This window comes from Armigeres subalbatus, chromosome 2 (genome assembly GCF_024139115.2).
Source record: "Armigeres subalbatus isolate Guangzhou_Male chromosome 2, GZ_Asu_2, whole genome shotgun sequence".
NCBI classification, from domain to species: domain Eukaryota; kingdom Metazoa; phylum Arthropoda; class Insecta; order Diptera; family Culicidae; genus Armigeres; species Armigeres subalbatus.
The window spans coordinates 122,734,321-122,761,581 of NC_085140.1; the positions used below are offsets into that span (position 1 = coordinate 122,734,321).

Sequence of the window (27,261 nt, forward strand, 5' to 3'; positions counted from 1 at the left end):
CTGAGTTCCAAAAAGTGTGTCCACCAAATTTGTACACACATATACAGACATCACCTCGTTCGTCGAGCTGAGTCGATCGGTATATAACACTATGGGTATCCTGGCCTTCTATCAAAAGTTCATTTTTGGAGTAATCCTATAGCCTTTCGATGCAATTTTGTTGTACGATAAAAGCAAAACCTAGAGAACTGTTCCAGTGGATTTTATTTTCAACTTCTTAACCACGTTAAGTTCATCGGACATTTTTTTATTATTCTTTAAGAGACTTGCAGCCCTAGGCTAGCTCACCACTTCATTGGAGAAAACAACAAAAACTGTTTTGAACAAATTGGCACCAAATCTTTCGATTTCTTCGATACAGATCAATAGTTTTCTGCATAACTTAACACTGTGGGACACTTCCAGTGCGAAAACTGTAAGCAGTACTTCATAATTTCTCTTCAAAGTGCGTGCACATATGTAGTTTCTCAAACAAACGAAAAAAAATTCATACATTCCTGAACAATTTTTTTTCGTATTTTTTGCCAGGATACGTAGTTTTGGACGAGGATTCAGAATATATAAAAATCTCATTCTGGCCAAAAATGTTACATATGCAGTTTCTCAAACAAACGGTTCAATTGTTTTGCTATAATTATAAATCGTCGATCACGTTAAAACAAACACTCCACCAGCAAGTATTTTAGATATTTTTATTATATAAATTACAAACATTCGATCAACATAGGACTTATCAGACGTAGCAACTAGTAACTAATATTCATAGATTATGGCAACGAAAGATTAGCTGCTCAATATCAACATACGATCTTTGACCTCAGATTGTGGGCATCAAATAGGAACTGACGAACCTAGTGCCCATCAGTCTTGAGAAACTCCGTATACTGCTGCTCGTTCATCAACTTCGACAATTCTTCCGTCTTCGTTAGCTTTAGCTTGAATAGCCAACCTGAAATAAAGATTAGAGAAGGTAATTTTTGAACCACATCTACCAGAGTTTGGAACGAACCATCTTCATAGCACGACGTATTCACCAAACCGGGCGTTTCCTCGACTGCGGTATTCTTCGCTGTGACCACTCCGGACACCGGGGAGTAGACTTCACTAGCCGCTTTCACACTCTCCAGCGCACCGCACTCGTCCTTCCGTGATAGCTTCGTTCCAGGGTCCGGTAGTTGCGCGAACACCACTTCACCGAGAGCATCCTGCGCGATCGAAACAAAGAAAGAATGTGCACAACGAACGCATCAGCATCCATAAACAAGGGCGCATAAAGATTGCGCGCGCTTACCTGAGCAAAGTGCGAAATGCCAACCGTGCCGACCTCGCCCTCGACCGAGACCCATTCGTGTTTATCAGTGTATAACCTCTCTGAAAGCGAAAGCGCAGAAAGAAAATAAATTTTATTACATTTGCTTATCAAACATGGAATGTTTATAATAATTTGCCTATGTCAACAATTCACATGGGGCCATTCAGAAACCACGTGATCCTCGGCTAGAGATTACTTAAGTTCTAAATATGTACAATACATGTGTAATCCACTGTTCATCTCGTATTCCGAATGCCTGCATTTATATTAATGAAAAAGGTAATTTAATTTTAAAGTATTTTTAAACCAGCTCGTTTATTTGGCAGGCTCAGTCACGTGTGGCACTTGGCGGAGCCAAATTACTTAAGTATGATATTATAGAGTTTAAATCATCTTGATTCTTCCGGTGGCCTTATACGACCGTGAAACTTGAAAGGGATGATCGGAAAGCTTTTAGAGTATTTGAGCGTAAAGTGCTGTAGACAATAGTCGCTATAACAAGTCGCTATAGTCGGTATAACAACAGAACAGCATTGGGAAACGGCACATAAATAACGAGAGATATTGCGCATAAATCCCAAAATTTTATTCCCACCTTTGGGTTTCCGCGCCGAGCACTCAGCGCAAGACTTGGCGACAAGGGGAAAGTTACAAAGTTGGTAACCCTGATTTTTGATAATTAATGTCGATTGGTTGTGTGAGTGCACCAATGTAAAAAATAGAGCTTTTAGCTGAATTTTACATTGTCAAATGCAAGTTTTGACAGTATTATTCATGTATGAGTGAAAAACATGTATAAATCGGGGAAGCAGTCACTGGAGACAAATGCCATTGTCTTCAACGACGAAACAAAAAATTTCAATGCAAACAGCAATACCAGCACTAGGTGTACACAGGATTTTTTTTCAAAGGCAATGATTTTTCAATAATTCCGATATGCAATGTCCGAACTGGCCAATTTTCAATAGCAAACAATGGGACCGCATTACAGTAATTCTATAGCCTTTCGGTATAACTTTGTTGTACGACAAAGGCAAAACTGAGTTTTACCTTTAAGAAAAAATCTGAACTACATTCGAATGGATGAGGAATTAATATTTTGATCCCCTATGATAGAGACTATTTTGTAAGGAAATCGAGGATCCAAATTTATTTAGACTATTCTCAAGTAACAATTATATATACTCAAGTAAAATTTTAGGTTTCTCCTAATGAACGAATGTTAATGTTAATCTCGAGTAGGAAATTCCTTCACTACACCCTGATGTGATGCTTTTCAACTCATTCAGTCGCACAGCACAACACACTACATCCGTCACGACGTAGATCACCCAACAAACGGAAACGATCCTCGTGGCTTCCATACAGTGCCGGTGACAATGATGATAATGAGTTCAACTGGTGGATGTAATGGTAAGCTCCAAAGTGTTGTAGACTCATAAATCCCCTTGAGCCGAAAAGATTATTCGTGTGAACTTGCGGTCAGGCTTTAACTACTGCAAGGTTATCGCTGCCATTATTTATGGGTCGATAGAAGTGTGCGAAACACGTCGAGCGACAGAATTGCTCACGATAAGTACGAATCATAATGTCGACCAATCTTGGGCGCTTGGTCACGGGCAACGGTACAAAGGTGGTACGGGGATCACTCTGCACCACCTGTGTGTTGTTCACGCAGCACGCTACTTCTTAGCTACCAAGTGTCTGGGAACGATGTAACGTAACTGCCCTCTCTATAACTTCCATGGAAAATTTGCTCAGTTTCTATGTTTGTACTACGAGACAGAGACTGCAATAGCAACGACTCTCTTCTTATCTCTTTCTCTGGATTTTTGTTTTTACGAAAGGTCCATGGTAACAATGGGAGAATTCTCTTTGGAAGCCCTCTCCTTCGGTATTAATAAATAATTTTCCGTCTAAACAATCCGAGACGAGGGCTTATCAATGCAAATCGAAAATAGACTTCAGGTCGACAGAGCTGTAAAAAATATTCGGCGTTTCATGCCTGTTATTTGAATAACATCTGTAGCATAAACGAATAATGTGGCTTACAGGGTTTGCAGAAATCGCTCTCAATATATAACGAACACACGCTTAAAATGATTAACACGAATTGTGTGTTCCATTCACACAAAGGAGCCTCTTTTAGAACAACACTTAGATGAGCAAAAGTTACACAGCCACAAAATGCCTCGTACGGTCGTGTTAACGGTCCTTTTTGCCTTTCTCGTATACTAAGTATACGTAAAGGCTATAATTTCACTCCAAAACCAAACTTTTGATAGAAGGCTCAGAAATCCATAGTGTTATATACCAAACAACTCAGCTCGACGAATTGGGGTGATGTTTGTGATGTGTGTATATATGTGTGTGCGTGTGTGTGTGTATGTGTTCAAAGTTTTGTAGATACACTTTTTGGAACTTAGCATTACCCGATTTAGTCGCAACAAGTCGCATTCGACGGGAATGCGGTCCCATTGTTTGCTATTGAAAATTGGCCCGATCGGACATTGCGTTTCGGAATTATTGAAAAATCATTGTTTTTTTCCCTTGGAAAAAAAAAATTCAAAATCGAAAAAAAATTTTTTTTTCAAGAATGGTGGGAATGCATAGTAATTAATGCAAAAACATGCAAAATGATAGAAAATATGCGATCTATCCCCCTAAAGTGCTTTTTTGACCTTTCCTATGTGATTTTTTCAGTACATTTTACGATGCACGAGAAAGGCATCGTCGCCGCTAGGTGGATTAATCTGGGTTTTTATTATATAATCATATGTACAGATTCCTAGTTTTATGACGAATGAAATGCTGTTGATAATTTTGAGATCCGATCTTCACTAACATCACACGAGCCATTTTTGTGACTGTGTAACTCTCGCCCATCTAAGTGTTGTTCTAAAAGAAGCTAGTTTCATGTGAATGGAACACAAAAGTGTGATAATCATTTTAACCATGCAACGATAAACGAGGGGCAAAAACATGTGCGAATAATATCAAGCTTCTTGAACTTGCCTACAAATTGAAAAAAAAAAAACAGTTTGGAAGAACCCACCTACCACAAACCATGCTAAAACGCTTCGTTCTCGCTTATATCCTTTTCGCACAGCTATGTAAATCATCAGAACCGGTGCCCCCGCAATTATTGAAGCTTTTTAAAGTAATTTATAATAACGTATAGCACCCTGAATCTGTTCTTTATCGTAACAGCTTGCGAAAAACGTCTCTGCATGGTGTCAGGCCATTTGGCCGTATGCCGATTGGCCAAAAAGTTAAAAAAAATTGGCCTCAGATTTCAAGTAGTGAATCGTGAGTAATGAGAAGTAGGATGTGAGAAGCGAAAAGTTAAAAGAGAAAAGTGAACAGAGAACTTCTTAATTCGTTCTCCTTTCTTCGTCCTTCTTACTTATTCCTTAGTTCTTCTTCCTTCTTCTTTCATCTTTTTTCTTCCTTTTTCCTTTTTCCTTCTTCAATCTTCCTTCTTCCTTCTTTTTCCTACCTTCCTTCTTCGTTCTTCCTTCTTGATTCTTTCTTCTACGTTCATCCTTCGTCCTTCTCTCTTCTTCCTTCTTACTTCTTCATTCTTCCTTCTTCCTCCTTCTTTCTTCCTTCTTCCTCCTTCTTTCTTCCTTCTTCCTTCTTTCTTCTTCCTTTTTCCTTCTTCCTTCTTTCTCCTTCCTTCTTCTTTCTTCTTCCTTTTCCCTCTTCCTTCTTTTCTTTTACAAATCAAGCACATAGTCCAAAAACCAAGCATTCCCATTTGTCAGCAAACCTCTTAGCCACTTGAACTAATTTATTGCTTACACATTTTCTGGCATAACACAGAACGATAACCCATGTCATATTTAGTCACATAGTCACATTTATATAGTCACCCGGCAACTAGAACAACACCTAATATAATTCCCACACCGAACGCTGTAACCTAGCGTAATTCGACTCCTTCGGCACCATACCACATGGTTCCCACAAAAGTGCTTGAACTCAAACCAATATTTCTTGCGCAGGCATCAATTTACTTCACTGTAGTCAAGTGCATTTTTATCGTACGCCTGGATGCAGTTTCTCGTTCGCTCGCTCATTATTTTGCTATTGCATTTCTGCTTTCGCCTTTATCCATATTCTAAGAAACGTTTGCAACACCCACCAATTCTTTTCAGTTAAGTAGACTTAAGAAAACTTTGTAGAATTAACAAAATTTCGTAATGTAAACATTCAATAAAGACATTCAGTACACAACCATCGTCCCGAGTGGTTATCCAAGTAACCATTGAGCTATATATGCTTGCAAATGATACAGCCATTAAAGTTGACTTAAAGTGGAAAAAGGCCCTTTTACGATTGAAATAATGCTTCATTACTTTGACATGTTGAAATAAAACATAAGTAATGCATTTCTGCATTCGTAACGCTGAACTAGTGTATCGTTGCTTGACAAGCGATGAATAAATGCATCTTTACATCGGTAAAACTGATCTAATGCAGTTAGCATTTAACATGCTGATCTGTGATTTATTACATGCATTAATTAATGCTTGGTGGTTACTTGGGTATTATTTGAAGAAGCCATCATTCTCCCTTCTCTGTCTTCCTTATTACTTCTTCCTTCTTCATTATTCTTTCTCCCTTCTTCTCTTTTCCTTCTTCTTTCTTGATTCTTCCCACTTTCTTCTTCCTCCTTCCTTCTTCTTTGTTTATTCTTCATACAGAGATAATCTTGCTTCGTATTGCTTACTACTCGCTATCTCATTTCTTGCTTCCCACTACAAACCCTTTTTACTTCACACTATTCACTTCACACACTTAATAAGGAAACGTATTTCAACTATTCGGCCAAACGGCATTCGGCCAAATGACCCTAAACCATGCTACATACCGTAAGTTTGTACAGAGAGGATAAGTTTGAGATCTTTTCATTATTATTATATATTCTATTACCCCGGAGACGAGCCAGCCTCGGGCTGAAAGTCTCCTTAATAAAGACAAAAAAAAATATATTCTATTATCACATTCAATCTTAGCTCACTTATTTTAAGGATAGGGTTTCTTTTCAGAAATTACGTTATAAGGGTAATGACGGCTTTGGCAGGTTTTGTTCTATTATTGGCAGGGGGGTTTTTTATGATTGATTATGCTCAAATTTGGCCTAAACATTCTTTGCATATCAAAGAATATTGTGGCCAAATTTCATAAAATTCGGTCGACAAAAACCCCCCTGCCAATAATAGAACAAAACCTGCCAAAGCCGTCTGTTCCCCTATTTGATGATTTTGGATCTCCATCCTCTCCCTCGAAACACCTTTTGTATGGAAAATTTAATTTTTGTGTATGGATCGTAATGCTCGGTCCGACCTTCACGCTCCTCCTAGAGCGTTACGTAATTTGTGAACGGCCCCTTAGGTTCGATTTCGGCAACCAATTATTTGTTTATTTTTTCTTGAAATTGTTTATAAACCGCGTAAAACTTATTTTCCGCTTGAAAAAACTAATTATATATCAGAACCACTGCTAAAAAATTGCGATTACAAAATCACTTAAGGGGATACGGGAAGCACGAACAATCATCAAATCGTCATCATTTTCATCATTGAATGATTGATTTTTTCTACAACAAATGGGCAAGATGTACCAGTCGTGGCTATAACTCCAGTTGTCGCACTAGTGCTTTATATGCCAAATGGCCGATCAAATCACCGCAAACCAAGTTTATATCGACAAAGGTTATGCATATGATACAATAAAACCTTTGATCACCTCCAGAACAAGCAAAGCATAATTGTAAAAATTGTTTTTATTTTTTATTTTTGACGTCCTTTACACCAGTTGTTGCACTAGTGGTCCCTATTTGGCCAATCCCATAAGAAAACAATGGGATTTGCCAAATAAGGAACCAAAATTAAAAATAGTGCCACAACTGGTGCATGCGTTCCTGCTATGGATTAATCAACTATAACAAATACTATAACTATACTATAACAAATCGTATTGTGGTTTTCACAGCTGTTCTAAGGAGCAGGAAGTAAAACCTTTCGCTTGATATATAAAGTCCACCCACATGCCTTTTATTTATTTATTTTTTTAAAACAGTTGTTCTTATGTATGGCGACAATTGGTACACCCACCCTATGATTTTGAAAAAGTATCAGCGGCGCGTGCTTACTCGCAATCTACATGCTGATACATTTACTGATACATCAAACAACTGAAAACCGAAATACGCCAAAGTTACGAGGTGCTAATGCTAGAAATGGTCGGGGTTCAGCCAAACCACACCAAGCGGCTTTTCGACTGACTTGTGATATTCTGTTCGTTCAAGGACAACGGAAATTGTTTCATATCAATTTAAGCATACATTTCTCGCTTAACTTTTCAAAAGGACCTAAGTAACATTTTTTCATGAATTAATTTGAATACTGCAATCAATAGCTTTCATGTTGTTCTATTGATTGCGCTATTCAATTTAATTCATGAAAAAAATGTTACTTAGGTCCTTTTGAAAAGCTAAGCGAGATTTGCAGTAGGATATCCCAGCCCTGCCGTCCTTCTTAGTCACACTTGGTCGACAACTAAGAAGCTTTGCCCAAATCCAAAAATTTCTATTAGTCTCTTTAGGCTATATGTGTGGATGTGAGCGTGTATGTGTGTACAAAAAATAGTGTGCCGTACGGCCGAACACCTTTACAGTCTCTTTAAAATGCTCCCACAGGTGCGGATTCGCACTGCTGCCGCCCTCATGGGTTCCAATGATGCACTGTTGGTTACTATCAACCCCCCCAAAGCCAACATTTTGCGCTCCCGCAGGTGCGGATTCGCACTGCTGCCGCCCTCATGGGTTCCAATGATGCACTGTTGGTTACTATCAACTCCCCTCAAAGCCAACATTTTGTGCTCTCGCAGGTGCGGATTCGCTATACCAGCACCCAGACTGGTCCCAGTTTCGTATTGGAAGTATTGATTTGTTCCCCTAAAATACCATTTTCACACCACATGAAAAAATAGTTTATTTTGGGATACTTGGGTCATACAGCCCTGCCGTCCTTCTTAGTCACACTTGGTCGACAACTAAGAAGCTTTGCCCAAATCCAAAAATTTCTATTAGTCTCTTTAGGCTATATGTGTGGATGTGAGCGTGTATGTGTGTACAAAAAATAGTGTGCCGTACGGCCGAACACCTTTACAGTCTCTTTAAAATGCCCCACCCCCTTCCCCCTCCCATGGCTGTCACCAGGATTCGAACCTAGAGCATGAACAAAACCGTCAGAGAGATGCGTTGACGCTATGCACTCCTCTATGGTTACTGTTTGAAATGTTTTTGTTATTGAATTAAGCCTCTTCTGACTGAAACCACACGAAAGGAATATGAGAGTGTGTTTTTGTAGCCTTTCCTTTGTTGTTCGTGATATGTGTGGATGTGTCAAGTAGTTTAATTGTAGCTGAAAATGCAAAAAAACAAGCAACAAAAGAGAATAGCGATATTTCTTTGTTTTCATATGCATAGAATAGAGACAATCTTGTGTTCCATTTTTATCTGCAGCTAATATGGTGGCAGTGTTGCGATAGATTGTATGTTTCGGAAGTAAAACAGAATTCCTCGAGTAGCACATGGACTAAACCACGATGGCGTCACGCGTCGATTTTCAGTAAGAAGAAAACCTCATCTGAGGGCAAAGTTTACAAAAAATGAACATCAACGTGAACATCCGGTGAACTAAAAGCTCCGAATTCACTCAAATGTTCATCGGCCCGCAGCGGATATCATTTTTTCGAGCGAAAAGAAGAAGAATCGTGAAAAAAGAAGACGCTCGTGGTTAAGTCCATATGTTCCAAGTCAGGTGTCGCAACTTATACACTGAGTATACTGGTCGTAAGTATTTCATACGACCAAACTTATGAGAATGTTTCATAAGAATTGAACTATGAAAATATTAGGATCATATTTCGGTCAAATCAATCTTTTTTATTGTGCATCCAACAAGACGTTTCCCTAAAGCGTTGGTGGGCGTGTGGTGTGATCTCACGCCTCCTAATCACGACGTCCACGGTTCGAAACCAGGTTACACTTTTTTTAAACGAACATAAAATTTTCCATAAGATTGTCGTATAAAATGCATTCCATTAGTGAATCGTATGAAAATCAAAACATTGTCTTGTGGCAAAATTTCAAAAGAGAATAGTATGATCGTCTTACGACCAGTATCCTGAGTGTACCTATATGTCTGAATTTGGTCACAATCAAGTAACTGTAATCAGATTTGATAGAAATGTGTTACTTGAGTCAATTCAACAGATTTTAAGCTCGCTCCAATTTAATTGCAATATTATACTTTTATATACTCGTATCCTCAGAGTTGAACAAAAAATCTCTGGAGTAAGGTCTCAGTTTTACAAGAAATCTGTGGAGAAAGACCTCGGGTCTACACGCGTAACCAAAGTTCTATCGACTAGAATCGAAGTTTCAAAAGAGGTACACGCTCTTTGTGGATTTTAGTATAAAATGGGATCACTACATATATCCTGCACTATTCTAGAAATATATGGAGTGAGGTTTAAAGTCAACATGCATAATCAAAGTTCTATCGACTTGTTTCAAAAGTGGTACAATCTCTTTACGGTCCTTGTTATAGAATATGACCACAGCATATGTTCTGCGATATCCAAGAAAATTTCGGGAGTGAGATCTTAAGGCGTACACCCGTAATCAAAGGTCTTTCGATAAGTTTCAAATATGATACATGTTTTTTGTGGACCTTAAAATACTATGTATCATATTTGAATATATATACTTGTCCCATTCATTTCCTGGGGAAATCTATCACACATAGGAATATGTACCATACTTGAAACAGTCTGGTAAATCTTCATTTACGATTGAAATCTTAAAGGATTCCTTCAGAGATTTCTTGCAAAGTTTTGAACACATGATAAAAATACATTCTATTAAAAATACAAGAATAGCTTGTTCAAAATTTTAAACGGGCTAATAGACCTCTGGTTACGCATGTAGACCGTGTAAACAAACGCAACACTGATGGAATTCCCATCGGCCATGCTCTAAATGGTTGTTTTAACCCTTAAATGTACAATGTTGTTTTAAAACAACAAATATTAAATGACCAAGGAAATGATCCATTTAAGTAAAGCATTCCAATAAAACAGCGATAATATTGCACTATATCGGTTGTGTCTAGCCATTCGTGTATATATTGGTAAATGATTCATTGCGCTCAATGTTTCACTTGCCAGAAAACGCAATGAATCATTGTATTTGGGGATGCGGGACGCAAAGTCTGTCAGAATAAAAACTGAATAGAATTTATTACCAGTAACAGTAACACAGATGAAACATTGAAATCGTTACATCAAATGCAATTCAGAAACCAAAAAACCCCACCCCCTGACCATTTATCTGGCTACACCACTGATTCTGGCAACTTGTATTGTCATAACGGCGCCGGTCAAGTCCTTATAGTCAGTTGGGAAAGGAGAGGAATGCTATAGCATAGTATGTAGTAGTAGTAGTAATGTTTATTATTTTTGTGATCTTTTTCAGCAGTGAGCACGCATGTTGACAAAAAGAAGCGACGAATTTGGTGCCGTGGGAGAGCTATCAGATTCGTCAAATTGTCGTTTGAATCTTTGTTTACAAAAGCAGATAAGTCGTTTTGAAAATTTTGTCTTGAAGTGATAGATTTTTTCTTTGGATTCAAACCATGGTAGGATGCAAACATACGAAACCATACCGCATAGGTAGTTCTTCAAGGCAGCTTCAAAATGCAACAGCAAACTTTTTTTGTCATATCACGTGGTATGAAAACTAAGAAATAGTGTATACACACCACAATGAGTTCGATACCATATGTTTGTATTGTCAAAACTCAAAACATGTTACTTTGAGCGATATTTGTTTCAAAAAGTGGAAACAGTTGAGCGTTGACGAAAAGGTCTTACAATTTGCAGACCTAAGTTCGATTCTCAGGTTGTTTTTTTTTAATTAAAATTTTATAAAGTACAACATGTAAACTAAAACACATGTTTTTAGATTACGAATGAAATAAAAATGAAATGTTTTTGAAAACTTGCTTTCAATAATGCCATTTATTATTGTTAAAGGTTAATCAGTAATAAAACACTGAAGAGTTTTTCTCAGGGATTTTTTTCTGAAATTCTCATTGGAGTTCCTCCAAGTACTCTTCATGAATCACTTCGAGAATTTCCACAAAACTCCTTTTGAATGTCACATAGAATTTCCACGTCCGGAAATTTATCCAGATTTTTTTTTCTGGGAATGCTTACGGAAATTCTATTGCGAATTTCTCCAGAAAATACCTCCACTTAGTTTCCGAAACATTCGTCCAAGAATCCACCTGGAAAATCGTTTTCGAAATTGTCAGTAATACCTTCGGAAATTTCCTTAACACTCCTTAAAAATCTTCTGGAATCCACATGAAAACTCCTCTGTAAATTATAAGGCATTTTATGAGACAGATCGAAGCAGCTGTTTCTCTCGTGCTTATCTACTTTGACAAATAGTAGGAGCCCGTTTTTTGGTTAATTCACGCTGAACATTCCAATGGGTCGGATCATCAATTCTACCTAGTTTTTCTTTTTGGTTTCTAGAGCTTAAGAACAAAGCTTTTCATACCATTTCCAATATGTGTTGCTAGATTATTCATACTATTGCATTCTTAGCATAAAATGCTGAAGAAAACATTATAAAAACAAATGAAAAGTTAGAAAAATTATTTTGTGTTTGGACATAACGAGATGTTCACGCAGAATCATACCAAAACAAAACATTAAATTACATGTAATCGGGCCGCCGCGAAACGTCTCATAAAATACCTTATATTCGGTTTTCCGCGAGCGGGGAATTTTTGACGAAATTTCTGATTCATTTACCATTGGACATCATGGAAAAGTTACCGAAAAAAATCTGAAAGAATTGAAGTATTTCTAGGAGAAATTCGAAAAGAATTTCCTGTTTCGAATAAGATTTTTTTTAAATAAATTCTTGAAATAACTTCGGGCGGATTTCTCGATGGGCTTCTATATTCTCGACGGAATTACTAAAATTTGAAGTATTTTGAAATGGAGTTCCTTAAAAAAAGAATATTTTCGAGTTTCCAAACTAAATTACTTGTCATAAGACAACACCAATGAAGAAGAAGAATATGAGAATATGTTCAGTACGAAACTCGTTAACTTACTGGTGTAAACTCGTTCAATAGCCATCGGCATGGTGAAAAATATTCATGCGGCGGCTCGCCGATTAATTTTCGACGGCGGCGGCGACGTGAGAAAATCACCGGCTGTGGCGGCGGCATGACGCAGTGGCGCACAGGTCTTCATCATGCAGTAATACATGTGGTACCATACGGTACAATCACACCATACTGCTAAACCACTGAAATAAAAATTAGCCTTACTAATCTTCTTTCACTTTCACTTTGTGAAATCCTGATTTAGGATTTAAATAACACTTTCTTCTCATTTCTTCACTCCGCAGCAAAACGAAGTGCACATATAAATTCAATAAGCCCCAATTCACTGAAAAAAAAGCCCACCACACGACCGCAACTACCGTCACTTGCGCGATAAATTCAATTCAACACTACTAAAGAAGAAAAAACAGTCAATATTCAGCTGATGTAACTGTTATTTCTGTTTTTCTTCAAAACTATCACGAAATAGTTACAAACAACGCGAACCGCACGCCCGACCGACGACCGTGTTGACAAGACTTGAACTGTTCCATTCTATTTACCGGCCGTGGAAGGCAACACGAACCGCACGAAGACTCTGAGCGGGTGGTTAGTTTGCACGCTTAAGTTAATCAACATAGTTTTGTATACACATAACGGGCATTTCATGAGATAAAATTATTATGTGAATGGTAAATTAACCAACAATGGATCTCCTAGCACCTGCATTTCACTATTGCTACTATTGTGGTGTCAAATTGTTGATTCATTGTTATTATGGTTCCAATTGAAATTAGAATGGACCGCAAAAACCGCCGCTATGAAATGAACAGATCGTGCCACCGTAGACATGTTCTGTCAAAAGCACATGAATAGAAATTATGCGTATACAGTGCCGCCGTTGTTTTGATGCGGTGGGTGCTAAATGAGATACCTTGATTGATCCATTTCGATCTCGCGAAAACTGATTTTATTCGCGTTCAACTTATAGCGCATCATTGCGCATGTAGTACATATTGTTTGCAACCAGATGCGCTATACAGCGCACCAGATGTGCAGTAATAAAACTTGCGACTAATAGGAGAAACATTGATTTTCGCGAGTTCAAAAATTCGGTTTTCAGCTGCACAAATAATATCTGTTTAGATATTGCCGATTTCACCAATTTGAAGAGTTATGTGTAGATTGTGATTTGCCCGCTTCTTTTTCACACACACACTTACTCGTTAGTCACATGTAAGCGTGTACACTAAATCGATTCCCGCCATGATTTGACGTCTATTTGTTTTCAGATTGAGCACTCACACAAATATTATACTCGGAAAATCAGATTTTTTGAGTATTGAGTGTGAGAAAAGATCACTGTGAGAAAAAAATCTCGCAAAACTCTTATAAACTGCCAAAAGCGCAATATATAGAAGCTAAATAAATGAATGAATATCTCGCAGAACAATCTTCAAATTCAATTGAACGTTGGAATTGCTTAGAACATTTTTACATGAACGGTGTTTGGCAATGAAGTCACCAATAAGGGTTGCTGACGTTTAATCACCTTTCTCTTTCAAGTGCATAGAAATAATAGGATTTGTTTTCACCGGGAAACGTTTCCCGATGAAAACAAATCCTATTCTTCCCATGCGCTTGATACAGAAAGATGATTAAACGTCAGCAACCTCTATTACGATTTTTTTTTATTTGTTGCAAGTAAGAATTTGAAGAACAGCTTTCAAAATTTTGTTGCTGCTCATTGCATTGAAAAGGAAAATAGGTAACGATGGAGGAAAATTGCCCAAAGTTTGTTTCCACAGAAACAGGTTTAAAAACTTTGAAACGAATTGAATAGTGCATGTTTGATTCGTCTATTAATAATGACAATCATTAAAGGATACCAGCAAAATACAGCAGTTACCCTTCCTGGCAATCTGAAATGAAACCTTGGGCCCCGAAGGTTACACAAAAAAAAAGCTAAAAACTCAACAGCGCAGATACCACAATTGGCAAAATTATTTGCTTCGTCGCATGAGTCAAATCTCTTAGGCTAGAGCTAGACCCCTTTTGCTTTATTTTATTATGAGTAATCGAACTGATTGCTCAATTCAATATGAGGAGAATTATTGAGAGGAAATGGATAATTCAAAGATTCTACCATCCTTTTTTGTTAATGCTCAAGGTATAGCAACGTGGAAACGAGACCTTCTGAAGGTTTTTTTTCCAGAACGGTGTCCTTGCAGGCAGAGTGTATTTAATTAAGAGTGGCGGCGATACTGTCAGAATTGGAACAAAATTCATATGTCATTCCCATATGAAAATGTGTTTGGAGAAGGAGACCTGTCAAATGCGGCACACTCTGCTTGCAGGATCACCACCGCTTGGCGGAATTTTACTTTTGCAAATGGGTCCAACGTAAAACGGAGGCACATGTAACGGGATCAATAATAGGTACAAACAGCTCTGAGAAGTGCTGTTGAAATTAAAATAGCATTGGGTAGCATTAAAAACTTCAAGACAAAATTTTCAACACGACTTATCTGCTTTTTTAAACAAAGATTCAAACGACGATTTGACGAATCTGATAGCTCTCCCACGCAAACCAACACCACCAATAGGTAGGTGAAGGTTTCCGCTACCTGTTGATGGTGTTAGTTTGCGTGGGAGAGCCATCAGATTCGTCAAATCGTCGTTTGAATCTTTGTTTACAAAAGCAGATAAGTCGTTTTGAATTTTTTTTCTTGATTTCCTGCAGCATTGTACATATTGCACAGAGAGAAGGGGTAACGATGGTAAAGTGACCAGGTGGGGTAAAGTGGGTAATGGGAACGGCTTGTTTATTATTTATTTATTTATTTATTTATTTATTTATAGAACAACTAGGATTTAGCTAGTTGCGCTGCAGCAAGGTACCCGGCAGAACGTGGAACGTTATAGACGGAAGCTGAGACAGCAGACCCGTCTTTTTCAGAAGAAGAAACGCCGCCTGGAAGAGGCGGAGTGCGAGGAGATGGAACAGCTGTGCTGTTCTCAAGAAACACGCAAGTTCTATCAGAAGCTCAACGCATCCCGCCAAGGCTTCGTGCCGCGAGCCGAAATGTGCAGGGATAAGGATGGGAGCATCTTGACGGACGAACGTGTGGTGATCGAAAGGTGGAAGCAGCACTACGAGAAACATTTGAATGAAGTGAAAGTGAAAGTCAAGGCAGCGGAGGAGATGACTACGTCAGTTCAGCGGGCTATGGAAGCCAACCAGCCCCTTGAGGGAAGTTAAGGATGCCATCCAACAGCTAAAGACCAATAAAGCAGCTGGTAAGGATGGTATCGGAGCTGAGCTCATCAAGATGGGCCCGGAAAAGCTAGCCACTTGCCTGCACAAATTGATAGTCAGAATCTGGGAAACTGAACAGCTACCGGAGGAGTGGAAGGAAGGGGTTATATGCCCCATCTACAAGAAAGGCGGCAAGCTGGAGTATGAGAACTTTCGACCGATCACCATCCTTAATGCCGCCTACAAAGTGTTATCCCAGATCATCTTCCGTCGTCTGTCACCATTAGTGAATGAGTTCGTGAGAAGTAGTCAAGCCGGCTTCGTTGACGGCTGCTCGACAACGGACCAGATCTTTACTGTACGGCAAATCCTATAAAAATGCCGTGAATACCAGGTCCCAACGCACCATCTGTTTGTTGATTTAAAGGCGGCATACGACAGTATAGACCGCGTAAAGCTATGAAAAATTATGGACGAGAACAGCTTCCCTGGGACTGGGAACAGCTTACCAGACTGATCAAAGCAACGGTGGATGGTGTGCAAAACTGTGTGAAGATTTCGGGCGAACACTCCAGTTCGTTCGAATCGCGCCGGGGACTAAGACAAGGTGATGGACTTTCGTGCCTGTCGTTCAACATTGTACTAGAAGGTGTCATGCGGAGAGCCGGGTTCCTACTGCGGGGTTCAGAAGAAACTGCGATCAAAAAAGATTCGCCACCGCACCAAATGTGTCATGTACAAGACGTTAATAAGACCTGTTGTCCTCTACGGACATAAAACATGGACAATGCTCGAGGAGGACTTGCAAGCACTCGGAGTATTCGACAGACGGGTGCTTAGGACCATCTTTGGCGGTGTGCAAGAAGACGGTGTGTGGCGGCGAAGAATGAATCACGAGCTCGCCCAGCTCTACGGCGAACCCAGTATTCAGAAGGTAGCTAAAGCTGGAAGGGTACGATGGGCAGGACACGTTGCAAGAATGCCGGACAGCAACCCTGCAAAGATGGTGTTCGCCTCCGATCCGGCAGGTACGAGACGGCGTGGAGCGCAGCGAACGAGATGGGCAGACCAGGTGCAAAACGACTTGGCGAGCGTGGGGCGTATTCGTGGATGGAGAGTTGCGGCCTCGAACCGTGTATTGTGGCGTCAAATTGTTGATACAGTATTATTTGTTTAGATGTAGACTAAATAAATGAATATACTGAAAATAAATTCTTTTCCTAGTCGCTATAATCAAGCTGGTATCTCAAGCATACCACAACTATATTGCATGATTGAGTGTTTGGTTTGATAAAATATCGAAAAAAATGTATGCTTTAAAAATGTGGTAGAAAAGATATTTTAGTTACAAGATAAAGATTGTCGCTGTCGTCGCTGTTCGGAACATCTTTTGCTGGCGAAGATAGGGTGCTAAACGTCAATGAAGGAAAAATACATACGATTTGACAGATTGGTACCACACATGTTTGGGACAGCAGAACAAATGGCACCGAAGCGACAATCTTTATCGTGTAACTAAAATATCTTTTGGTAGTAGTTAATTAACACTGTTGTTTACATTTAGAACCAAATCCAGATGACGCACATATCGGGGTAGGGTTTTACTGTTGTCGTGGTTCATTCGCCTCCTCCACGTACCGTCCGCTATCTGAACCCCGCCATAGATGGTACGCAGATCTTTCCTTTCGAAAACTTTCAGTGCGCGTTGCTCCTCTTCGAGCATTGTCCAGGTCTTGTGTTCGTAGAGAACTACCGGTCTAATTAACGTTTTGTAGATAGTCAGTTTGGTACGGCGGCGAACTCTATTCGATCTTAGCGTTTTGCGGAGTCCAAAGTACGTACGATTTCCTGCCATGATACGTCTCCGAATTCCTCTCTGGTATCGTTATCGGGGTCACTAGTGAGCCCAAGTACACGAAATCTTCAACTACCTCGATTTCATCACCGAGAGACCGATAGAAACTCGTGATGGGTGGTTTACATTGACCTCTCTGGAGCCTCTTCCTATCACGTACTTCGTCTTCGACGTGTTGATGACTAGTCCAATTCGTTTAGCTTCGCTTTTCAGTCTGATGTAGGCTTCCTCCATCCTCTCAGAGTTACGTGCCATGATATCAATGTCGTCGGCGAAACCAAATAACTGGACGAACTTCGTGAAAATCGTACCACTCGTGTCAATCCCTGCCATTCGTATTACTCCCTCCAAAGCGATGTTGAATAGCAGACACGAAAGACCATCACCTTGCCGTAACCCTCTGCGCGTTTCGAAGGGACAAAAGACGTTCAAAAAGACTTAACAAGGGCCCTACGAATCGCCACGTTTTGCCTTTTGACAAAGTTATACTGATCTGATACATATCTGATTACATTTACACTCTATTTAAACATTGAGTCGGATAACTTTTGTAAAAAAAATAGGACAGAATAGTTAAAGATACTTTTTGTTTTCTGTTAGATATTTCTAACAAGCCACTGAAGTCGTAGGGGAAAAAACTGGCCACATTATTTTTTGATATGCAAAGAATGTTTAAGCCAAATTTGAGCATAATCAGTCATAAAAAACCTCCCTGACAAAACAAAACCTGCTGAATGTCGACATTATATAGACAATTATATTATATAGTAAGCGTTAACAGAAAAATGTGTATAACATAATGAATTGAAAATAGCTTTATGATTTTGTTCAGCGGCTCAGCCAAAAATTTTGAGTTCACTCTTGCATTTAGAGTTATAATTTTTTTAGGAGAAAAATTATCCCAAAAACACTAAATCGATTTGAAGCGCAGCTAAATTTCAACCAATTGAACTGAAATTTTCACCAGAAGTCTATCTTAGCATAAGAGTTGTGAATACCAGTAGACCGGTCGATTTTAGGAAACTTTTGAAATTTGAACAGATCTAGTGGGCAGGTTGTATTCTTGGCATTTCTGCAAGACTTGACGTACGGCGAATACCTGATCTGTGGTAGAGCGTTCACCGATAAATCCGCCTGGTACTGCCCCACGAACTCTCTTGCAATTGGTGTTAGTCGGCGGCATAAAATTTGGGAGAGTACCTTGTAGGAGGCGTTCAGCAATGTGATTGCGCGGTAGTTACTAAATCCAGCTTATCGCCCTTTTGTAGATGGGAGACACGACACCTTCCATCCACTCCTGCGGCAGAGCCTCATACTCCCAAACTCCCACTGCAGCGCTGTAGTCAGTGCCTCACCACCGTGTTTAAGCAGCTCCCTGGTAGTTGGTCAACTACAGGGACTTTGTTGTTTTCAGCCGGCCGATCTCCTCCTGGATTTCCTGAAGATTTGGAGCCGAAAGTCGTATGTCCTGCGCGCGTGCCCAGGTTCATTACCATACCGCCGCCGTTGCCTGATCGCCATTCAGGTGCTCTTCGTAGTGCTGCCACCACCTTTGGATCACCTCACGCTCGTTCGTAAGAAGGTTCACGTTCATGTTTTTACACATATCGGGCTGTGGCACGAGGCCCTTACGTGAACGGTTTTACTTGATTTGTAATTCAACGAACCGAACTTTCAGTTCCAAGTTTCACTGAAATTCGTAGTTTTTAAATATGCGCCCTCATAACCACCTTGTTGTACCAGCGCCCCCTTTAAAAATAGGCGACTAAGTAGCTCATATTTTACGACGACAGGGCTGGGATATCCTCAGTTATGGGGTTGAGGGATATCCAATACGATTTGCGATCAATTAAAACTGATAAACGAAAGTTTGAGCAGAAAAATCGGTAATTTTTCGTTGGCGCTTGGTGTGCTTTGGCTGAACCCCGACCAAATAGACAAAAGACAGGAAAAATAATACGGTGTGAAGTGCTTCCCCGAGTCACCTTAAACAGATTTTTTCAAGAAAAATGCTTGGATTTCAGAAAACCCGCGCATACGAAGCAAACGAGCATATCATCTTTCTGTTTCTTTTCCTTCATGCAACATCAAAGCGCCAATTGTGTATTTCGAAACCTCTACACTACATGTCTTACGAAACTATGGGGACTATTAATTTTCGACATTGCAACATTCGAAAGGGAGGAGTGTGGACAAGGATTGAAATCGTTACTCAGAAAATGAAGACATAAACATCAAATGATGAAGCTATTCGGAATTGGGTTTTCTTTAAGTGCAACACACTGTCTTACGGCTAACAAACAGCCGTACCTTTTCAATTATATCTGTGGAATCCTTTAATAAAATACATTTTACTAGTTTTTCAGCTTGGATTTGTTCAGTTAAGTGAGCGTTCATTAGCCCCACAGTCATTTAACTTGGATCTATGGTTTATATATTTCCCAAGGGTGATTACTTCACTCGGATCCATCATTTCAAGAGAATAAGATGCTGATTGCTTACTTGAATATTATAATTTTTTTTTCTCGTTTTTATGCCCACTCTACAAGAAACAGAATAACTCTAGTCAAATAAGGTCAGAAAAGTCAAATGATACTCCGAAACATTCGGGTGACAATGGTAGAAAATTAGAAAATTAGAATTCCCGAGATTTCCTAGTAATAGCACTTGAGTAACGTTCAAGTTAAGAGTGATCATCCGTTTTGGTTGAGTTCGAGTTATTTTCCAGGAGAGAAAAAACATGATAACGGTATTGATCAATATTTGAATCTGAAGGATAGGCAGAAAAAATTGAAAATGAGTTCTATTGTAGAATCAATAGTACCTAGTCAAAAGACATTGGCATGCATTTCATGCATAAACCTGAAGTGGATTTTTGGAGCCAGAAAAAGATGTGCCAAGAAAATAGGATGGATTAAAGTTTTACAAAAACCGAATTGAGGATTACTTCAGATGGTTATTCGGATTCCGTATCGTTTTACGTGAATGAGGATTCCCTAAAAGTACGATGAAGCTTTCATACACATATAGTAAGACATACCAATTTTTGTACGGACTTTATAACTGAACTCTTTTTGCACTAAAGGTCTACTCAAGTTCGTAAGATCCGGGTCCATCTAAAAAATAAAAATAGTGTAAATTCACGCCTGAATGTCTAAAAGCATATAAATATGCATCAGCAAAGTAAGAGTTAGATCTGAAAATGAAAATATGTTTTGACGTGACATCTATGAATCTAACTATGATTGTACTATAAAATCTTAATGTGTACACAGCCTATACACAGCTAGTGTCAAATTTCAATTATAATAGTTGATCGGGAGCCATAATAAAAAGCTGGATAACATGCTTAGGTATTTCAATGTTTTCAATTCGGTGTCTTCAGAGAAGTTGTTTGTAATGAAAGAATATTTTTTTGGTAAAATGCTGATTAGGGTGGACCCCAATGCAATGAAATAAAAATCTGGAATATTTTTTTAATGAAGATTTTAGTGGTTGAATTCTTCAGCAAACTTGTAGAAAACCTTATTTCGAGAAACTTTGCCGAAGACACCATTTATCTAGCTCATCATTTTAGCGCATTAAATTAAAGTTATGTGCAATTTTGATCAAAAATTATATCTCAGAAAGTTGGTTCACAATTTTTTTAAAAGGTGGCATCGGATAGGGCATATATGAGGTAGCATTCACTGCAAAAGCTATGAGAACTTTAATTTTTAAAATTTATAAATTAATTAATTAATTAATAATTTACTTATTAAATTTTAAAATTCTCATGAAAATAATGATTTTTTTAGAAAATGTCACTAAAAATAAATCTATGAACATACTGTTTTCGGAAAAATTACAGGTGTTTTGAATTTAAAAAATAATGATTACAGTTAGCGGCGTTTAAAAATATGGATTCTTTGGGAAAGTTGACCTTAAATAAATCAAAAGAACCGAATGAGTGAATAGAATTTTTTGACGGGAAAGGCTAATTCATTTTTATTTCATAACAATCTGCGTCTAGAATGGTGTTTTATTGAAATAGTTGATATTCTTAAGCCTGCTAAAGATCCATCATTACTATAGTCGTAGATCAATTAGCTTGTTATCATGTACATGTAACCTCATGGAAAGCATGGTTTTGAACCGTCTAGAATTATGGGCTATAAATAACCTTTTTTTTTATTGTTCCCTAAATATGGTTTTAGGAAAGATACTTGTGATTGTATTGCACTTTAATCTTTAGACATTCCTTGATACGTTCTTTGATGTTGATATATTGATAATTGACCATGGTTTTACTGAGAAAGCATCTTTATCTACAAAATATCACTTGAAAAGCCATTGGTTTAAAAATACCCCTAGATTTCCATTTCAAATGGTGTTTTCCACGGTAAACAATACAAACTTATCCAAATTTATTGTTGATGAAAAATGTATGTATTTATGTGGTCCATATTACCCTCAGAAGAACGTGTTCGTTTTACCCTACCATGATCTTATTTTTTATTAAATTCCCAATTCGGGTTTTGTGAGACAAATTTATAACTTAACTCATGCGCAATCTTTAAATAGAATAAGATTAAGAGCTCTGAGGATCACACAGATTCATTTTGACGATTTCTGTTGAGGAACTTAAAATACTTTATATTTTAAAATAGATCATCATGGCATTTAAGCCATAACCCGCATAATCATTTGCCGTTCTTCGTACAGTTACAAATATAATACGGACAATGTCCATTGGACATAGTTGATATCGTTACAAATCATATCTATGGTAATACAATTACCTCAACCTGAATCAATGAGGTTTACGGTCTACGAACCACAATAAATATAATACTTATAAAATCTTTCCTCCAAAAATGTATAAAGAAAATCGTTTTTTCTTACGGTAAACATACTTGCTCATACAGTTCGGTCTACAAAATCTGTAGCCACTATGGTCAAAACGTTATTAAATTACAGTACGATTATAGCCCAATACCATTATCATTATGATAAAACGTGGAACATAAATCGTTCTAATAATCGTTTGGACTCATGCGGGAATTTGCATTTAATTTCATATCACTTAACCAAGATCATCAAAAATAATTATACAATAGTCACTCCACCCACAAAAGTGCAAAACAAGTTCATTTTTAAATTATGAAAATTTCAATTACATATTACATACCAGGAGGGGCCCTCCTTAGCCTTGCGGTAAGACGCGCGGCTACAAAGCAAGACCATGCTGAGGGTGGGTTAGTTCGTTAGTTCGGTCTAGGCAATTTTCTGATTGGAAATTGTCTCGACTTCCCTGGGCATAAAAGTATCATCGTGTTAGCCTCATGATATACGAATGCAAAAATGGTAACCTGGCTTAAAAACCTCGCAGTTAATAACTGTGGAAGTGCTTAATGAACACTAAGCTGCGAGGCGGCTCTGTCCCAGTGTGGGAATGTAATGCCAGTAAGAAGAAGAAGAAGAAGAAGATGATGAACCACACGAACTATCTACCAACACTTAAAAAGACAATATCCTTTGCAAAGACATTAGACGTAGAACCACATTCATGATTTTTCCCCTGATGAAGGCTACAAAAACTTGCCGAAACGTTGGGACAGATCTTAAACAGCTGTTCTAAAAATATTCAGCCGAAACCTCGCAAATAGATTAATATATGCAGTCGAACTCTCAATCTACTAAATTAATAATAAATAAAATAGGTTTAATTATTTAAATTATTCTCTGAAATTAGATGTTTAAGAATATTTTCGAAGTCTTAATACTGGAAAGCTTTTAAAAAGTTATTGATTCGTTTAAGTTGTTGATGTTGAAAAATATCAGAAATCATTAGAAAAAACAAAAAATAATTCCCCCAGTTACAGCTCAGCTCCGATTAGCTTCAAACTTTTGACGTCACGAATGAGTGGCCTCAAGCAAGAACTCGCATTTATACACACTTCATAACAAATGTGCACAAGTGCGTACCACTGCGGTGTCTTAATCACACAACATATTGCCTCGTGCAAACAGTAACAGGCGAACAGCTGGAAGTGATACGAGAACAAAAAGTGCAATGAACCTTTATTGGGATAGCAAACAGTTTTGGCAAAATAAAAATTTTCACGAGTGTAAGATCACTTCGCGATCTTCGAAGAAAAGTTTGGTGGTAACGATTGCAGGGTAAAGTTTGATTGATTTAAGATTAGAGGCCAAAGGGTCAACTAGGGAAATTTTTCTTTGTAAAAGTGAAATTCCCCATAATAAAACCTATGCAAAATTGAAATCGTCGGCGCTAAAATATAGATTTTCCGGTCGAGCTAAAATTTCGTACAGGCATCATATGATTCGAAAGGCTTCAAAAAAATCATAACGGAAATGAGATTTTGTCCCACCCTAGTAACCATTTATAGGAGTACATCTTCAAATGATACAGTTCTGGCGATTTGTGTTGGGATTGACGAGAAAATTAAAAGAATTTCTGAAATATTCTACATATATGGCATTATATAATTTCAGTGCGTCGCCTAAATCTTACATACCTTCATTTGTATTTTCATTAATTACTAAAAACAATCGCTTTATATCTTATTGATATCAATTTTCACAACGATTTTGTACCGCAGGCCAGCCCATTGTAATCTTTCAAGGACGACATAAAGCCTTTTGTTGACCTGGGTGCTGCGGATAGAGCCGCTTTTTTGCTCTCAAGCGAGTAGAGGGATGTTTTGAAATCAATTCCATAAGCAAAATTATTTTGCAGTTGCTTGGCTGTCAAAAATTTCCCGCTCTTCGAATTTCTCTTTCCACGCTGCATGAGGGCGCACAAATGCGCGAGACTCTACATGACTTTACGATGGTTTACATACATTCCTGCTCCAATCAGCTGTTGTTTCTCGTGAAAATTAGTAACGAGTGCTTTTTAATTGCATTCCTACTAATTTTCCACTCGAAATATAATGTGAAAATATTTGTTACAAAGAATAAAAAACTCAATCTAAGTTTATTTTTATTTTTTTCCCAAATAATAACAATACTTCTCAATATAGGATCTGAAACGAACATAACCACAATCTTCAATGTTTGGCTCCGGCACAATAGAAAAGTTTGGCTTCAGTTTGACAACCAAATCGATTCTATTCGCACCACCCAGTTGTTGACTATGCTCCACTTTTTTTTTTCGTTGTAGAACGTACTAAAAGATATTTTAGTTACTAGATAAAGATTGTCGCTGTCGTCGCTGTCCGGAACATCTTTTTCTGGCGAGGATAGGGGAGCTAAATGTCAAAGAAGGAAAATCCATACGATACCCAATCCATACCCAACATGTTCGGGACAGCAGAACAAAGGGAACCGAAGCGACAATCTTTATCTAGTAACTTAAATATCTTTTAACGTACTGGAAGGAGTCTGGACAATTTTCAAAATAGGTTGTTACAAGAAAACGTTCTAGCTGTCACGTCTGTTCTACTTGTCTCATTACATAATCAAACAGTATGAAAAATTATCACTTGGTGTGATGCAATGCAACATAAAGACAAATTGATGAATTAGAGGGGCAAAAAGAAGAAGGAAGATTATGATGATAATCATCAAAATTTGCCATGATATACCTTTATAAAATTAAAAACTAATTTATGGAAATGCGAGAAAAATAGGAAACTAAATTATAGGTGTTGAGAAGAATTATAACGTACGTTACGAGAGAAATCGGCCAATTTTAACACCGTCCTCTCTCTATCACACATTTTTGTATAAAAATTCTAATTTCTGTATGGGTCGTCACACATCTCATGGAAAATCATCCCTGAACGCATGAAGTAATCAATAAACCTAAAATAGGGAATGACATGTATTTCAAAATAAATCTGGAACTGGCGAGAATAATTCTTGGCTCGGTCTAGCATGTTTTCAGCTGGAAAACATTCTCGACTCCCTGAGCATAAGTGTATCCATTGTGCTGATCATTCAAATTCACTGTGGGATTGCTAGTAGAACACTCAGATGAACAGCAGGCAAGATTCAATAAGAATATAGAGCCATTGAAGAAAAAGAAGAAAAACATTAGCTTTTCATTTCATTCAAACTTGGAGGGGCGATACACTAATTACGTAAATTCCTAGATTTTTTAACCAATCACCCCCTTAGTAAGATTATTTCATACATATTTGTGTGTATGGAGCGTTAGAATATGGTAGGCCTTTTCGCTCCACATTCAATCTTACGTAATCAGTGCACGACCCCTTACGTTTTTTAATGGTTCTTTTCATCACTTTTTTCTTTTTATCTTCTGAATTCGTCAACTATACGGATGATGCTTCAAAGTTCAAAATGATGAAATAAAATTCAAGAATGAAAAAATACCTAACAGATCTTCTAGAACATCACTAACAACGGCTCCAAAATTCCTGTATTGCTTGTTAAAAAGCGGATAGAAACAAAATGGCGGTTCAAAAACCAAAAAACCGAATTTGATGCGTTTCAAAATGGTGAATCAATAAAGTTACATATGTGAGTCAATACTACAATTTATAAATGTATTGGTAAAATATTGAGCTACGAATAAATAAAATTTTCGAATATGATATCTCTAAAATATGTCTTCAATATGAACAATAGCAACAGTGGAAAGCTATGCGTGAACAAGCAGTTGGGAGTAAAATAAACTCATTGTTTTTTTTTCCAACGCGTATCAGATAATTATGCCAACATTCATAAATGCAATTTTGAATATTGTTAACATTTTTTTTAAATATGATTTCTTGTATTGTTTATGCGTTTTTTTGTTAATGTAATTGTGTTATAAATATCGCTTCCGAAATCACCAAAAAATTGGCCGTCATTTTTTAACCAGTCTAACAATCACTCGGCCGAACGTATGATTTTTGTTCTAAGCGCGTTTTTACTGCTACGAACACGTGGTTCAATCACGCAACACTAAATTTAACCGCCTCTACATTATTTTTGTATCTTCTTTTATCACAGTGACCGTCACTTATTTGTTGCATCAGCTTGCGACATCTTTCGTTTTTGTTTTTATCCTCTTTGCTCTTATCGACTTTCGTGGAGGTATTTTCGGTATTTTCAGAACGAAGATTCATTACAAAAACTTTTGTTATCACTTAACATAAATGCATTCCACTTCAATTACCTTTCAGTAGTAAACTACTGGTACTGAGAAACCGCCACTGGTACCCGTAATGTGACTTCACGGCAACGTTCACCAGCTGGCCGAACCGCAGGGACGTACGGATATGACATAACACCATCTTGGGCACTGAAATGCAGAGGTGGATCCTTCTCAACCCGAGAGAAACGTGTACTGAACTCGATGAATATGCTTGTTCTACTGAACCCACGAACGTATTCACAATCAACAACTCAACTACGGGGAGTTGAAAATCTCGCTTATCAGGCCGGCGAACGAACCTCCGCGCACTTTAGTCACAGTGGAAAATGCTGTGTAGAGAACCGTTCGCTATTTCATTCCACACTGTTATTGTCGTGTTATTTCCCACCGGGCACAACCACTGAAGCAAACACAAACAATAAGAGTTCAGTTTGGCACCCTGCTGCTTCTCGAAGTGATAAGAGAGGTCACTTGAATCAATAGTAAACTAATTGGCAACTTTATGGTAACACGAAGGAAGCAAGT

General features: G+C 38.1%; 1 protein-coding gene across 1 annotated transcript; it reads right to left on the reverse strand.

Annotated features, from left to right (window-relative positions):
* Positions 1–678: 678 nt before the first annotated feature.
* LOC134215046 (glycine cleavage system H protein, mitochondrial) lies at positions 679–27,261 on the reverse strand. The gene is made up of 4 exons (XM_062694304.1): positions 26,758–27,261; positions 1,292–1,371; positions 1,010–1,205; positions 679–949 (listed from the first exon to the last, which is right to left on the reverse strand). The coding sequence occupies exons 1-4, from the start codon at positions 26,873–26,875 to the stop codon at positions 852–854; spliced, it is 492 nt and encodes a 163-aa protein (XP_062550288.1). The 5' UTR covers positions 26,876–27,261; the 3' UTR covers positions 679–851.